This window comes from Dendropsophus ebraccatus, chromosome 14 (assembly GCF_027789765.1).
Source record: "Dendropsophus ebraccatus isolate aDenEbr1 chromosome 14, aDenEbr1.pat, whole genome shotgun sequence".
In the NCBI taxonomy this organism is placed as follows: Eukaryota; Metazoa; Chordata; class Amphibia; order Anura; family Hylidae; genus Dendropsophus; species Dendropsophus ebraccatus.
The window spans coordinates 37,437,186-37,454,833 of record NC_091467.1 but is presented as its reverse complement, the minus strand read 5'-3'; the positions used below and the strand labels follow the sequence as shown (position 1 = coordinate 37,454,833).

The following is a 17,648-nucleotide window of genomic DNA, read 5'->3' as shown; positions in this document are numbered from 1 at the left end:
TAAAATGTCACACTTTGCTGCACATGACATGGCTTCCTTTGTCCATTCCTCATTGAGTGACTTACAGGGCTCGACTCTGGCTGGATGTCCCACATGTGCTGTGGAAACAAATGCCTGAAGCAGCACCGCTTGCATGGCGGTATTGGTTTCCTTGAAGCATGTGCCTGATTTTCACACAGGACTCTGAGCTAATCTAAGCTCTGTATGTCAATCAGTGAGGGACTGAGAGGGAAGAGAGGAGGCATACCAAGCCGCAGCACCTCAGAAGATTGCCACTGCTTCTTTGATACTTGAATTAGAAAGAAAAAGGGAATTTTATAAGTTCTGTACCCACCAACAGCTACTATTAGTTTTATTGCTGTAACAATTATCTGGCATTGGATGCATCCATATGCCTCATATATGGCGGACATATTTCCTTTAACAAAATATGTTAGGGACTTGTATAATTTTTTTTTTCTTTTGTACCCTACAGGTTGTCTTCCTCATCACCAATGCACTACGTTTCATCTTTAATGCTCCTGGCACACCCCCTGCTTCCTATGCTTTGCTTCAACTTCAGGTATTGGACCAATATAGTTTGTTACGTTGTTAATAAGGATATAAAATAAGAGTCCATCAAGGTCATCCTAAAGGGCGAATAACCCTTATAAGGCAAATGGCAATTGCTGCATATCAGGGCAAAAATTCATTGCTGACTCCAAATCTAGCAATAAGTATAAGTCCCTCAATCACCATTCCACCTCCAGAAAGTTAGTACCCATAAATTGTAATATTATGTTTTTAGAGAGAGCCATCCAGGCCCTCATTAACCCCTTCACGTCAGCCATCTGTATATATACGTTCCTTTTGCACATGCCCCGTGCAGTAGGAATGTACATATACGTTCCGGCTTTGACGGGGCTTTGTGATGAGAACGGGATCGCTGCAGGGACAGCGATCCCGCTCTCATCTCTGTACAGCACTGGAGATAATGAGGATCAGCTGCGATTCCGCAGCTGACCCCCATTAACCCCTTAGTGACCGCCGAAACGGCGGTCACTAATGGGCCGGTGCCGCCGCTGTATTTCATCTCCCCCCACCGTGAATCCACGGTGGGGGGAGATGAAATAAGTAAAAATCAGACCCCAGATCAGCCCCCTAGTGCCCCAGTCACTAACCCCCCCTCCCGCGGCGGCCATCGGATCCAAGATGGCCGCCGCGATCACTGTGAACAGACTAATGTCTGTTCACAGTGATCAAAAAAGAAAAATGAATGAGAGCATGGGGCAGTCATCGGGACCCCCCCTGTGGGGTCCCGGTACAAGCGATCAGTGGTATATACTATATACCGCTGATCGCTTGTGCCATGTGCCGCCGGCACTTTTTATCCCCTGTCACCATGAATGATTGGTGACAGGGGATAAAAAGTGATGTCACCCCACCCCCCCTGTCACCCCCGTCCCCCAGTCACCCCCCCTTCCCCATATACTCACCGGATCCACGGAGCTCCTTCCTCCTCGGCGTCCTGGCTGGTTATGAAGTGCGCATGCGCTCCACAACCAGCCAAGCTCTGAAAATTTAAAGTGACAGAGACCAATCTGGTCTCTGTCACTGAACTATGATTACTGTGATAGAAAATATCACGGTAATCATAGTAATACAGTGAAAATGAATGTATAAAGTACAAAAAGTGACAAACATACAAAAAAATAAAACACACACTTTTTATTATAGTAATAATTGCAGTTTACTCCCAAATTACCCCTAACACCCCCCCCCCCAGATTACCCGTAACCACCGCAGGTTGCCCGTAACCACCGCACGTTGCCCGTAACCACCCCAGGTTGTCCGTAATCACGTCAGATTGCACGTAACCCCCCAGATTACCCGTAACCACCGCACGTTGCCCATAACCACCGCACGTTGCCCGTAACCACCGCACGTTGCCCGTAACCACCGCACGTTGCCCGTAACCACCACACGTTGCCAGTGACCCCCTCCAGATTGTCCGTAATCACCCCAGATTGCCTGTATCCACCCCAAATTACATGTAACCACCCCAGATTAGCTATAAGCACTTCACTCTATCCGTAACAATTCTAGATTGTCTGTAACCCCTCCAGGTTGCCCCTAACCACCGCAGGTTGGGCATAACCACCCCAGATTGCCCGTAATCATGCCAGATTACATGTAACCCCCCCAGATTGCACGCAACCACCGCACCTTGCCCGTAACCACGCCAGATTATAGGTACCCACCTCAGATTACCTATTAGCACTTCAGTTTATCCGTAACCACAGCAGGTTGCCGGTAACCACCCCAGATTGTCCGCAACCACCCCAGATTGTCCGCAACCACCCCAGGTTGTCCGCAACCACCCCAGGTTGTCCGCAACCACCCCAGGTTGTCCGCAACCACCCCAGGTTGTCCGCAACCACCCCAGGTTGTCCGCAACCACCCCAGGTTGTCCGCAACCACCCCAGGTTGTCTGTAACCATACCAGGTTGTCTGTAACCACAGCAGGTTGTCCGTAACCACCCCAGGTTGCCCGTAACCACCCCAGGTTGCCTCTAACCACACCAGGTTGCCTGTAACCACCCCAGGTTGCCGTAACCACCCCAGATTATCCGTAACCACCCCAGATTACCCGTAACCACCTCAGACTGCCCGTAACCACCTCAGACTGCCCGTAACCACCCCACATTACCTGTAATCTAATTTTTTTTATTGTATTTTAGTAACTGCGCTATTCTAATAACTGTTACTAGCTGCGGTTTTGCTCCAGCAAATTGGCGCTCCTTCCCTTCTGAGCCCTGCTGTGTGCCCATACAGTGGTTTATGCCCACATATGGGGTACCGTTGTACTCAGGAGAACCTGCGTTACAGATTTTGTGGTAGATTTTTTCTCCTGTTCCTTGTGAAATTTAGAAATTTCAAACTAAACCAACATATTATTGGAAAAATTCAAGTTTTTCATTTTTACTGGCCAATTTTGAATACTTTCCTCTAATACCTGTGGGGCCATGCTCATCCTACCCCAAGATGAATTCTTTGAGGGGTGTACTTTCCGAAATGGGGTGACTTTTGGGGGGATTCTATTCTGTAGACACTACAGGGGCGGTGCAAATGCACCTGGTGCTCAGAAACTTCTTCAGAAAAAACTGCAGAGAAAATGCTAATTGGCACTCCTTCCCTTCTGAGCCCGGCTGTGTGCCCATACAGTGGTTTATGCCCACATATGGGGTACCGTTCTACTCAGGAGACCCTGCGTTACAGATTTTGGGGTGAATTTTCTCTCCTGTTCCTCGTGAAATTGAGAAATTTCAAACTAAAGGAACATATTATTGGAAAAATTCGAGTTTTTCATTTTTACTGTCTACATTTGAATACTTTCTTCTAATACCTGTGGGGTCAAAATGCTCACCACACCCCAAAATGAATTCTTTGAGGGGTGCACTTTCCAAAATGGGGTGACTTATGGCGAGATTTTACTCCGCTGGCACTACAGGGGCTCTGCAAACACACCTGACGCTCAGAAACTTCTTCAGCAAAATCTGCATTAAAAAAGCTAATTGGCGCTCCTTCCCTTCTGAGCCCCGCTGTGTGCCCATGCAGTGGTTTATGCTCACATATGAGGTACCGTTATACTCATGAGAACCTGCGTTACAAATTTTGGGGTACTTTTTTTCTCTTGTTCCTCGTGAAATTGAAAAATTTCAAACTAAAGGAACATATTATTGGAAAAAATTTGAGTTTTTCATTTTTACTGTCTAATTTTGAATACTTTCCTCTAACACCTGTGGGGTCAAATTGCTCATCCTACCCCAAGATGAATTCTTTGAGGGGTGTACTTTCCAAAATGGGGTGACTTATGGGGTTTTTTCTCTCTGCTGACACTACAGGGGCGCTGCAAATGCACCTGGTGCTCAGAAACTTCTTCAGCAAAATCTGCAATGTAAAAGCTAATTGGCGCTCCTTCCCTTCTGAGCCCCGCTGTGTGCCCATGCAGTGGTTTACGCCCACATATGGGGTACCGTAGTACTCAAGAGAACATGTGTTACAAATTTTGGGGTGCTTTTTCTCTCATGTTCCTTTTGAAAATGAGAAACTTTAATCTAAATGTATATATTATTGGAAAATTTAAATTTTTCATTTTTTTACGGCCTAATGGTGAATACTTTCCTCCAGCCCCTGTAGGGTTAAAATGCTCATTATACCCCTAGATTAATTCTTTAAGGTGTCTAGTTTCCAAAATGGGGTCACTTATGGGGGTTTCCAGTATACAAACCTCCTAAATCAACTTAAAATAAGAACTGGTCCCTAAAAAAATCAGTTTTGGAAACTTTAACGAAAATGTGGTAATTTGCTGATACATTTCTAACCCCCGTAACACCCTAAAAAAGTAAAATATGTTTATGAAATGAAGCCAGAATAAAGAGGACATATTGGTAATGTGACTTAGTAACTAATTTATGTAATACAACTTTCTTTTTTTTAGAAGCAGAGAATTTCAAAGTTCATAAAATGCTAATTTTTTCAATTTTTCATGATATTTTGATGTTTTTCACAAAAAACACAAAGTAGTGACCAAATTTTGCCACTAATATAAAGTGCCATATGTGACGAAAAAACAATCTCAGAATCGCTAGCATACGTTAAAGCATCACTGAGCTATAAGCGCATAAAGTGAGACAGGTCAGATTTTGAAAAATGAGCCTGGTCTTTTAGGTGCAAATTGGCTTGGTCTTGAAGGGGTTAAACTTGGTATGTATCACTTAAGCCAGGACAAACTCCTAGCATCTCCATAATCTGCTGCTACAGTTAGCAATATATAGAACTCCTGTAAGTCCCGTCGACTTGCATTGCAAGACACTTGCTACTTGCTGTCGTCTTTTGACAATGAAGTAGTTTACATTTAATTCACATTTGATTCTGTACTCCTTTACAGTATAGTTACATACGTTGTTCCTCCTTGGATCTTACAGTCACCGTACATTTTATTCTGTTGTTGGCAAAACTATATAGCTGACAAAAAGTTGTCTTCCGTTCTTCCTCATAAACTTGAACTCTTGGATGAGCCAGGCATGCATCTTTATAGTCCTAGGGGATAGTGAATGATGCACCACAATATACATCAGTTAGCGCTTATGTCCCAAGTGTCTAATGTATATGACTAGAGTATAAGTATAAAGCTATACTCCCTATCAGATACACATATATAGAGAACAGTTAACATGTTTTCTTGTTACATAGATTAATGCAGTGCTGCCAGTTCTTCCTCTTCTATTCCCTGTTATGTGGATTTTGGTGACAGCGCTATGTGAAGCTCGTGTGCTGGCACAAATGAGCCGAAACTTCCCAACTTCCCTAGTAAGTATCCTTTATATTATTTACAACAGAAATTGGGTAGTAAAGTTTATAAGTTGTGTATCACATTGATGTTTTTTTTACTGATTAGAGAGAGATATGGCAACATGCCTTTTCTAATCTGATTGTATTTATTTCATTTTTTTGTACATTGTTACAGAGGCTGCCATTTTACCTGAGCTGTCTTTAACCCCTTTACATCAGCCATTTGGCTATATATATATATAATCTCCCAGGAACCGAGGATAATGACAGGCAGACGTGATCACTTAGCTGCCTGCCATTAACACCTTATTAACTGTATTATTGTGGGGTTTAACCCTTAGAGGACTGGGCCAATTTCAATTTTTGCATTTTCTTTTTTTCCTCCTTGTGTTTAAAAGGCCATAGCACTTTTTTCACCTAGAAACCCACATGAGCCCTTATTTTTTGCGCCGCTAATTGTACTTTGTAATAACAGGCTGAATTTTTTCCTAAAGGACACTGTAAAACTAGAAAATAATTCAATGTGTGGTGAAATTGAAACAAAAAAACGCATTTCTTTTATTTATTTATTTTTTTTATGCCGCTCGGGGTAAAACTTGTTATGCATGTTCGTCAAGTCGTTACGATTACAACAATATGTAACATTTATAACTTTTATTGTATCTGTTAAAAAATTCAAACCACTGTTAACAAATATATGTTCCTTAAAGGGAACCTGTCACCCCCCGTGCCGGGGTCACAGGCTCCCGACCCCCAGTTAGAGCCCCCTATACTCACCTAATCCCGCCGGGTCCCGCTTCTGGAGGTGGTCGGGTGATGAAGATCTCAGCCGCTGCAGCCCTGCGCGCGCGCTGAGAGATGAGTCCAACGCTCATAGAGAATGACGGAGCGCTGGACTCTCCTGTCATTCTCTATGAGCGTTGGACTCATCTCTCAGCGCGCGCGCAGGGCTGCAGCGGCTGAGATCTTCATCACCCGACCACCTCCAGAAGCGGGACCCGGCGGGATTAGGTGAGTATAGGGGGCTCTAACGGGGGGTCAGGAGCCTGTCACCCCGGCACGGGGGGTGACAGGTTCCCTTTAAAATCGCTCTATTCCCAGGCTTATAATACTTTTATCCTTTGGTCTATGGGGCTGTGTGAGGTGTCATTTTTTGTGCCATGATGTGTTCTTCCTATCGGTACCTTGATTGCGCATATGCGACTTTTTGATCGCTTTTTATTACAATTTTTCTGCATTTGATGCGACCAAAAATGCGCAATTTTGCACTTTGTTTTTTTTACGCTTATTCCATTTACCGTGCGAGATCAGGAATGTGATAAATTAATAGTTCGGCCGATTATGCACACGGCGATAACAAACATGTTTATTTATTATTATTTATAACATGGGAAAAGGGGGGTGATTCAAACTTTTATTAGGGGAGGGGGCTTTTATATTAATAAAACAACTTTTTTTTTTTTTTTTTTTTTACTTTTACACTTATACTAGAAGCCCCCCTGGGGGACTTCTAGTAAAAGCACTCTGATCTCTCATTGAGATCTATCCTGTATACTAATACAGGATAGATCGATGAGATAGGCACTTTGATTGCTTCCAGCGCTTAGCCCGGATGGAAGAGGATGTGTGGATCGCTCCTCCGGGACTTTGTCGATTGGGACGGGACGAGCGGTCCACCCCACTAGACACCGGGGATGGCTGCATTCAAGTAATCCGATTAATTTATTAGCGGGCATGGCAATCAGACAGTGCCCGCTAATAGCCGCGGCACCCGGGATCGCGGTAGTTCAGAGCGCTCTGAACTCACGTAGGCGGCCCTGGACGTACAGGTACGTCCATGGTCGCCTAAGGGTTAAAGTAGTCAGTGACAGGAGAAGGACTGATTGGAACCCCTGCAGTGTCATTGCGGGGATCCCGATAATTTGCACTGACAGGTGGAGGTTTCATACTTACCTCCATCCTGTCGGATGGCACAGCATTGATCAGTATATGCAATCTAATGACTTGTGGGGATTTTTTTTAATATATTAAACATATTTGGTATCGTAGCATGCAGAATTGTACAATCTATTAGAATACACAATTTTGATACAATAGTGAACAGCGTTAACAAAAAGAGGGGGGAAAAAAACAAGATTGCATATTTTTCTATTATATATTAAAAAAATGAATACAAATTTTTTAAAAAAAACTATAGATCAAGGACCCAAAAAGTAGCCTCCAACCAGCACTGTAGATAAAAATAAACGCATTATTTCAAGAAGAACAGCACTGCTTCAATATGACCTGGACATCCGTGCATCACTGACCTCTGGTCATAGAGAGGTTAACATCATTTAGTGATATGCTTTACACAAGCCCCATGGACATATAGATAACAATATACAGGACTTGTCCTATTGAGATCATTGTGAAACATTGTTAAAGGGGTAGTGCGGCGGTAAACAATTATTTACAGAATAACACACATTACAAAGTTATGGCCATGATTAAAGGGGTAGTCCACCCAAAAAAAATTTCTTTCAAATCAACTGGTGCCATAAAGTGCCAGAGATTTGTAATTCACTTCTATTAAAAAATCTTAAGTCTTCCAGTACTTATCAGCTGCTGTGTGTCCAGCAGGAAGTGGTGTTTTCTTTCCAGTCTGACACAGTGCTCTCTGCTGCCACCTCTGTCCATGTCAGGAACTGTCCAGAGCAGTAGCAAATCCCCATAGAAAACCTCTCCTGCTCTCTAGACTGGAAATAATACAACTTCCTGTTGGGCATACAGCAGCTGATAAGTACTGGAAGGCTTGAGATTTTTTAATAGAAGTAAATTACAAATCTCTGGCACTTCATGGCAGCAGTTGATTTGAAAAAAAAAATTTTTTGGTGGACTACCCCTTTAAGGGGTTCTAACCCTGCAACGCGTTGCGTGTTTTTATCTTTTATTATTATATTTTTTTTGTTTTCTTTTTTGTGATGACCCAATAAAGCTACTATAATTTTATTGAGGCCGTGGATGGAATTTTTCGTTTTATTACAAAGTTATACAACTTTGTAATGTATGTTATGTCTGTGAATGGCCCCCTTCCCCGTGTCCCACCACCCCCACCCGTGTACCCGGAAGTGTGGTGCGCTATACATACCTGTCACGTGCCGACTCGTCTCCGATCTTCAGTCTGCAATGTCGTCTTCGGACGGCCGGGCCGAATCCCTCAGGGCGTCCTGAGTGCCGGCCACCCTCTTCAGCGTCATCAGATGCTCAGCCGCGATTGGCTGAGCACAGTTATGCCGATGACGCGGCAGAGGGCGGCCGGCACTCAGGACGGACGGAGGGATTCGGCTGAAGACGACATCGCTGACTGAAGATCGGAGACGAGTCGGCACGTGACAGGTATGTATAGCGCACCACACTTCCGGGTACACGGGTGGGGATGGTGGGACACGGGGAAGGGGGCCATTCACAGACATAACATACATTACAAAGTTGTATAACTTTGTAATGTGTGTTGTTCTGTGAATAATTGTTTACCGCCGCACTACCCCTTTAACATAGTTTTAAAGTGTTGCAGATACTGTATAATACTTAACTCTACAAATCCAGCGCCCCTTCAGGTCCTATTGGTGTTCCAGAAACTTTCCTGTATTCATATTGGTATTTTTTTGGGATGTCCGTCGTGCTCTTTTTAATCTCTACTTTCGCACTTCACAGTTTTTTTGTTCCCACTACAAATTTTTGTGTTTTTTTTTCTAGGTGGCCAAGTTCTCAGAGGATACTCTTAGTAGTTATACAGAAGTTGCATCAACACAGGTCTGCATGTAGAGGAGTGGCTGATTTACAGAAATAAACAACTTTGTTTTTGTTCTAATTTCCAGTGTTGTTTCTTTTAAATATGTGCTCTTTTCAATAGGAAATGCTGCGTTCTGTGTGTTCCCACTTCTTGCGTGTTGTTAGGGGGGACTGTGAGACTCTGGCATATACTTCTAGTTTGTTGCATGGTCTGGGATCTGTCACGGTGAGTTATTTTTCCAGGCTACTATGTGCTCTGTCAGTGTATTTAAAGCTTATCTATAGAAAAGGAACAGTTTACTGACAGTTCTTCTCAATGTACATTTAGATGCAACACTCAGTTTTAATTGGTCAGTCCACAACTATCCAGTAGAAAATCCAAGAAAGATTCATGTACGGCAGGCCTGTATTTGGAGTTCATGCTGCTGCCTTGGGCCACATGTGTGCATTCCTTAAAGGGGTAGTGCGGTGTAAAACATTTTTTCACTAAATAAAATACATCACAAAGTTATACAACATTGTAATGTGTGTTATTTATAGAGTCACTGTCGTATTTTTTTTTTTTTCCAGAAATCAATAGTCCAGGCGATTTTAAGAAACTTTGTAATTGGGTTTATTAGCCAAATCTGCCATTATCTGCATGTAAAAAGCCTTTTCCCAGGTCCCCCCCTCCTTTCTCTTTTTCATCCACTCTGAAAATTGTGACTTGTTGCAGGAGTCGTACCCTGTCTGTTCTAGGGAGAGGGGAGGGGGGAGAAGGAAGGAGGGAGTTAGCCGGCAGCAGAAAGCAGATAACAGAGGATTACAGGCACGGAGCTGGGTGGCAGCTGTAATCCGAGCTCAGACAGGTCACTGGTGACTGTCACAGGAGATATCCCGTGAGGGATTTGTAGATTAACTCTTTGTTGTCCTGTTTTGGTCTTTTCTTTAGCTCTCTCCATAGGAGAACAATGAAGACAGGGGGGAGAGCTTCAAACAGCTTTTTCATGATAAAAATGCATTTTTCGGATAATAAACCCAATTACAAAGTTTCTTAAAATCGCCTGGACTATTGATTTCTGCAAAAAAAAAATTCACGACAGTGACACTTTAAGTAAATGGCCACCTTCCCTATATCGTCCCCCCCCCCCTCCCCAAATGTGAACCCGGAAGTGTGATACAGTATACTCACGGAATCACTGTCGACCCCGGACACCATCTTGGGATGATCTTGTCATCTTTAGGAGACCAGCCTGACTGCTCTAGCCCTCCCTCATGCCGGCTCCCCTTCAGCGCGTCATCAGCTGCTCAGCCTCCATTGGCTGAGCATAACAGAAGACGTCTGGGGCTTCTGTTATGCTGAGCCAATCTTGGCTGAGCAGCTGATGAAGTGCTGGAGGGGAGCCAGCATGAGGGAGGGCTGGAGCAGTCAGGCCGGTCTCCTGAAGATGACGTGATTGTCCCAAGATGGCGGCCAGGGTTGACAGTGATTCCACGAGTATACCGGGTCCACGGTCGGGGGGGCGGGGTATGGCGGGGACAACATGGGGAAGGGGTGCAGCGCTTCTTTCTCTCCTTCTCTGTAAAAAATGTTTTACACCGCACTACCCCTTTAAATCATGGAAGCCGAAAGTGCATAGAGGGGTATTCCACTAAATCATAACTTTCGATATGTTGCTGGCGATGGTGAGACTAACAATTCATTCCATATTTGTTGTTATCTATTTAGTCTCCTTCTCCCATTTCTCAGATGCTGCATTCTGCTGAAAATACAAAATTTGTGCCTGAACCTTTCTATCTCCTCCCCCTCCCTTCTGAGACAGCTGATATAAACAAGTCCCTGACTGGCTTTATCTGCAACATTGTAGCTTCTTTGCAGGGAGGGATAATCACTGTGAGATCATTAGCAGATCGACCTCAGAATAACCTTCCCAACATTACCAAGAAGCCGCAGTGTTGCAGATACAGCCAGTCAGGGACATCCGCTGTCTCAGAAGCGGGGTGGGGGTGGGAGGTGCAAAGAGAAAGACTTAAACACAGATTTTTGTGTATTGGAATGAATTGTTAGTCTCATCATGGGCAGCAACATATCAAAAGTTATGTTTGAGTGGAGAACCCCTTTAAATCTTTACGAGACTGAACTGATACAGCTGCACAGGGCTGCAAAGAAGCGAGAAAGCCAATTATCTAGTAAGAGTCACCGTTTTTCCAGTCACCTTTGCTTAGATTTAAAAAAACAGAGATCCAAAAGGGCTGCAGACATAATGGTCGCATTGGTAGTGAAGTAGCAAACTAGCAACCTCTGTCCTGTGAGATCCCAGCATAGAATGTAATATCCAGGCAGAGGTACCAGGGAGAAGTTCTTGTAATTCTTTTCTCGACCATGTCAGTATAACATCTGATGGTGGGGATGCCAGGTGACTGAACCCACCAATCTGATCTTGATGGCTTATCCAGAGGACAGGCCATTCATTTTAAAAGGTTGGATAACTGCTTCAGTTGATGTTTTTGAAAAAAGTTTTCAGTACAAGATGTTTAGCCAAGTAATGGATATTGTGGTCTTTTTAAAGGTTATTTGTTGTGTGGATAAACAAGGAGTCCTTTCCTGGCCGAACCCCAGCCCAGAAACTGTTCTGTTTTTTAGCGGAAGGGTAGATCAGGCCACTGAAAGACCTGACGACATCACAGATCAGCTATCCCTTCGTTCTTACTGCCAGACCGATTTGGAGGATGAGGTGAGTTTCTATTTTTAGTTTTTTTTTGCTTTTTTTTATGTATTCCATGAACCTTCCTTAATTTTTTTTTGGTGTGTGTTTTTCTCCACAGCCTCAAGAGATGGTAGCATTGTTAGCAGAAACTACTAATCTACAGCTAGTAAATGAGCAGGATAGTATTGAGCGACAAAATGATCTCACAAGACCATTTGATACACAGAAAAAACCTCGGAACAAACATGCATCAGGCTCGAATGTGAGCTTCAGCCAAGACACAGGTGGTCAGGTATATATGTATATTATAGAAGTGTGTGTTTATGTCACAGAGTATGAGGAACTATAATTTCTAATATGCCCCTTCACCTGTTTTTCTGTTCTCTTAATGCCATTCTTTGTGCAGTTAGTCTGTTGAGGTGGGTACTATGCTAACCCCAGAGCAAGCTTTAATTTGTCTGTAGAAGGAAGTGTCATGTGACCTACACTTCTATGAATATATACCTATATCACATGAAAAGATTTTCATGAATAAAAGTGAAAAAAAGAAACGTAATGTGTCACCTGGGCCGATACTGCACATTCTGGCGTGCCCATGCTCCGATTTGCTATAGACCACAGTGTAAAAAGCCACTACGGCTATGGTTCCATAGACTGCTATTCAATGAAGCAACGCCCATTGCACTCTGCAACAACGGATGTTATTTAACGGCCAAGTACACCGTGTGAACGTGGCCTTAAGGTAACAGGGAATGAAATATAGAGAAATTTTACAATTGCATAAGCAAAATTGCTTTCTTTTTGGCCCCTTGGTGTCCCTTGGTATCAGCTCATTGTCTACATTCCTGACCACAGTTCTCAGCTATGAGAGCGGTGGCCGGGCTGAGACGCCGTTCGGGACAGCAGGGAGGGGTAAGTATACTTTATTCCTCCTCTTCCTCTCCCCCACTGAGCTTACACGTCTCCAGGGCGATTGGATTGTCCTTGGAGTCGTGTAGCTCAGTGGGAGACACTGCAAAGCCCAGCTGATTTAGCTCAGCACTGCTACGCCCCCTCCCCTACACTCTCCACTCCCCCCTCCACTCTCCACTCCCCCCTCCACTCCCTCCCCTCCACTCCCTCCCCTCCACTCCCTCCCCTCCACTCCCAACCAGGAACTGAATATTCAGCAGATTTTATTGAAGGGGTTATCCAGTGCTACAAAAACATGGCCATTTTCTTCCAGAGACAGCATCACTCTTGTCTTCAGTTCAGGTGTGGTTCGCAATTAAGCTCCATTCACTAATTTGCAAAACCTACACCCAAACTAGAAACAAGAGTGGTGCTGTCTCTAAAAGAAAGTGGCCATGTTTTTGTAGCACTGGATAATCCCTTTAACAAAACAGGAATGTGAAACAGCTTTAAAAATCGACAGACATCACTGACACATGTCCGGTGTCTCATGTGGTATGTGTACCCTATACATAAACAGGGAACTATCTTTGCCAGCATTATATTCACTCATGTTCTCTCCATTGTTTTGATGTCACTGTTTATACTGTTTTACATGTTGCAGACAGAGTTGATTCTTTGTGATTATAAGTCTATCTTTCTCTGTCTCTTTGATAATGTTTTATAGTGCATAGATTTGTCATTGTTTTTATCTTTTTAATTTATTTTTATACAGTTAAGCAGTGAGGTGGATGATTATGTCTGTGACTGTCACTTAGAAATGCTTCGGCTGTCACAAGATCAACAGAACCCTCAGAGTATTCAGTTTGATGAGTCTAACTGGCAGCTCCATTTAAGTTCCTTAAAACCTCTAGGACTGAATGTGTTGCTGAATCTCTGTAACCCAGGAGTGACTACCACACTTTGCCGCTTTTCTGATCATCTCCGCCATATTGCGCTTCAAGAAACTCACAGCTCTGTTCTTCCTGGGCACATTCCTTGGGGGCTTTGTGACTTTTCAAGACTCATAGGTACAATCAGATTTTTTTTTTATATTTTAGCTTGTTACTTACTTAATTTGCTCCTTTTATTGTTGGACTCTTCTTTCATGGTTAACTGCCCCTTTCATCTTCATGTTTAGGTTTCACCCCGGGGGCCAAAGACCTGTTCAAACTGCAAAATCATGTTGCTCTCTATCACCTTCCTAGTGAGGAGCCTGTGAAGGAGACTTTGCTGTCTAAGCTTCCCACTGGTGTTAAACGCAGACCACCCCTTAGTCACATGATCAACCTTTTTGTCAAAGATGTTACTACCAGTATGTACCATTCAATTTACCTCTGTTATTTCTCATACACTTCTTTGGCTGTTGTTTATTTTACTACAATGTATTGTACATGCATACCACCTTAATGTCTGCTTCTTGTAAATCTCAGACACAGAGCAGATGCTGTCCCATGGAACAGCTGATATAATCCTTGAAGCCTGCACAGATTTCTGGGATGGAGCTGATATTTTCCCTCTTTCTGGATCTGACAGGTACTATGCATAATATTGCCCTCTTTACTACATGTTTTAGACATTAAAAACCGTGTTCACTTTTTTTTTAGTTACATAGTAAGCTCTGTGAGCTCTCCTTGCAGTTCTGGAGCATTTTAGATCTGTGCATTTTACAATACCTTTGCTGTTCCATATGGAAATATATGAGTAAACTGACAAATGGGTGTTACCATTCCCTTTGTCAATTGGGTGTGTGTCTGCACACTCTGACATAGCAAACACTGAACAGTTTAATAGTGTCTAGACACATGCCCTATTGCCAAGGGGAAGGGTAACACCAATTTATTTATTTATTCTTAGATATTTAAAAGGAATAACATTTGAATAGCAAAGTCCAGATTTATAACATCCCATAGAGGTGAACAGCTGATTGGTGGATCAGATAGTGATGGCCTGTCCTAAGGATCTGTGTAACTGGAAAACCCCTTTTAAGGTGTTCTGTAATCACAGATATGATTTCTTTATACACAAGACAATTCCTTATTATAATTTGTTTTAAAGGGGATCTTCTGCTAGAATCCAATAGTGCAGTATGCAGGGAGTGTGACGACAATTCTGTTCTCAGTGCACCAATCCGCCCACCCGCTAGCTCCTGCGGCACTTCTCCTTATGATCATTCATAATTGCACTTTGCAGTGAGCAGTGGCAGAGAGTGACATCACTTCAATGAGACATGCTGCAGCAGCGGATCGGTGCACTCAGGGCTGCACCAAACCACCAAATTTACATATGAATAAAAAGTAACATCATTAATGGCGCAGCAAACCTTCTAATAATAATTATAATTTTTTTTTCCACTTTAGAAAGAAGGTGTTGGATTTCTACCAGAGAGCCTGCTTGTCTGGCTACTGCTCCGCTTTTTCTTACAAACCAATGCACTACTCATTGTCTGCTCAGCTACATGGCAAGTGCATAGAAATGCAGCATGGTCTTGGGCAGAGCACAGTTTCAGCCCCATGTGATATTGGTGGGAATACACCTATGAAGCACACTGGTCGACATGACAGCTGGAGTTCTGATGGTGAGTGTCCTGTTACACACCCAAGTGTACCTATCATGGCGGCCCACTGCTGGATCAGCGGCAAGTTCCTCTCTTCATTTGGATTGTCAGGTCTCCATTAAGAAGAGCACGCAATTATACCACAATTTGCGCGACCCCCATTGGATCCAATTTAGATCATTGTGGGCCATCATGACCGGTACACTTTAACTGGTCTCAAAATATTTCTCTTACCTAATCCTTACATAATATGCTTTTCGTTTCTTATCTAATTTTTTTATTTATATGCTTTTAACTTGCCTTTGTTTCTATGTTTATTCCTGATTCTGATATTACATCTTTCTCTGCATTGACACAGAAGGTATTGGGGAGGTAACAGAGGATTTCACCCAAGCAATGAGTGGTCAGATCTTTATGGGGATGGTCTCCTCACAGTATCAGGCCCGTCTGGACATTGTCCGTCTGATAGATGGCTTAGTGAATGCCTGCATCCGCTTTGTTTATTTCTCTATGGAGGATGAGTTAAGAAGCAAGGTGAGTTAGAATATTTTTGTAACATTCGTCGTTCTTTCTAATGCGGTTCAACTAGAAAGACTCCCTTACTTTAGGTGTTCGCTGAAAAAATGGGCCTTGAGACTGGATGGAACTGCCACATTTCTTTAACGCCAAATGGTGATGGACCAGGGTCTGAAGTTCCCCCATCCAGCCCCAGTCATGCTGGTTCTTTGCGAGATGATCTCCATCAGGGTGAGAGACCAATTAAGTTTTTCATATATCTTAGTTATTATTATATACAATTTCATCTTGTTAGCTGATGGCATAAAGAGCAAAATTAAGAATTTATCAATATTTTCACCAGAAATTGAGTGTAAAAAAGCAAATGTTTGTACAATGCTCTCAATTTGTGCACAAAACACAGTAAGGCTGCAAACGCTACGGATCCCTGGCCTGAAATGTCTTATGGGAAGACATACTCATTGCGGGATTAACATCCCGCTGAAAATATGTAAGGAGACCTCCCCCGTTAACCCCACCGGCCAGAGCATATACATTACCTGCTCCACGATCCAACTTGCTTCGGGGGTTCCCGGCTGGGCTTCCCGCTCAGCCAATCAGTGCGCTGCCCTGACGCAGCACACTGATTGGCTGAGCGGGATGTGCAGCTGGGAACCACTGATGCAAGTCGGATCCTGGGGCAGGTATTGTATATGCTCCGGCCGGCAGGGGTTAACGGGGGTCTCCTTATATATACCCGCTGTGAGTATGTCTTCCCATAGACATTACAGGCCGGGGATCTGCAGCGGATTTCGCTGCCAATTCGCATCGAGAAATACGCTGCAGAGTGTGTTCACACATACAGGATCTGCAGCAGATTTGATGGCGCTGATTTGAAGTTGCCAATTCAAAGTAAATCTACGCCATCAAATTTGCTGAAGATCCTTTGTGTGGTTCACACCCTAAGGCCATGTTCCCACACAATATTTTTGCTCAGTATTATGGTCAGTATTTTGCAACCAAAACCAGGAGTGGATTGAAAACACAGAAAGGCTATGTTCTCACACTGTTGAAATTAAGTGAATGGCCGCCATTTAATGGCAAATAATGGTCTTTGTTTTAAAATAACAGTAATTATTTGCCATTAATTGACGGCTATCCACTCAATATCAACAGTGTATGAACATAGCCTTTCTGTTTTCAATGTTGACCCTCTTATTCCTGAGGGAATTAATGTGTCAGCAAAAGATAAAGAAACCAGACATATTTTCCTCATTGTCTTTTTTTTAGCCCCAGTGTTCCACTTACAGCACGCCTTAGACCCATACATATGCCTATACAGTTGTTCATCTTCAGTGTGCTAGCTACATGTGCCTCTCCAAATTGTCACATAGGCCCGCATAGTATCAAATCTAAGACAGTGCTTACCTCCTTCACTGAGCTAAACTGTCCTCTCACCCAATTTGTTTTTATGTCCCATCCAGCATTGTATCATGTTCCAAATGGCTATACCACACAATGCAAGTGTAGTCAATCTTTCTTTCTATCTTCACAGTTGTTGCAGGTAGTTATTGCTAATATACATATGGTCTTACCTTAGTAGACAAACCTCTTGTATGTGTTCAGTTTCATTTAGAATTTTCTTCCTTTTTTAATCTTCACTTATTAGTGTCTCGGGAGGATGCAGAAGGGTTACTTCTCATGGATGAGGAAGGGCACTCTGATATGATTAGTTTCCAGCCTACGGACAGTGATGTTCCCAGCTTTTTTGAAGATTCCAACCGTGTAAGAAAAATGGATAGCTTGCATTCCTTTTAAGATACATTGGGGGAGATTTATCAAACATGGTGTAAAGTAAAACTGGCTCAGTT

The 17,648-nt window shown here is 43.2% G+C and overlaps 1 protein-coding gene across 4 annotated transcripts in view; it reads left to right on the top strand.

Moving 5' to 3' along the window:
- The window catches only part of TMEM94 (transmembrane protein 94), a 63,143-nt gene that overhangs the window by 26,981 nt on the left and 18,514 nt on the right, over positions 1-17,648 (top strand). For 3 of the 4 annotated variants that reach the window (XM_069952913.1, XM_069952910.1, XM_069952911.1), the window contains exons 9-21: positions 476-562; positions 5,236-5,352; positions 9,073-9,129; positions 9,230-9,334; positions 11,658-11,822; positions 11,914-12,087; positions 13,462-13,756; positions 13,867-14,040; positions 14,159-14,261; positions 15,086-15,303; positions 15,641-15,816; positions 15,891-16,029; positions 17,447-17,562. In XM_069952913.1, the coding sequence (XP_069809014.1) occupies positions 476-562; positions 5,236-5,352; positions 9,073-9,129; positions 9,230-9,334; positions 11,658-11,822; positions 11,914-12,087; positions 13,462-13,756; positions 13,867-14,040; positions 14,159-14,261; positions 15,086-15,303; positions 15,641-15,816; positions 15,891-16,029; positions 17,447-17,562 (1,926 nt within the window). The remainder of the gene's footprint in view (positions 1-475; positions 563-5,235; positions 5,353-9,072; positions 9,130-9,229; positions 9,335-11,657; positions 11,823-11,913; positions 12,088-13,461; positions 13,757-13,866; positions 14,041-14,158; positions 14,262-15,085; positions 15,304-15,640; positions 15,817-15,890; positions 16,030-17,446; positions 17,563-17,648) is intronic. The other variant, XM_069952912.1, reaches the window with a different exon arrangement.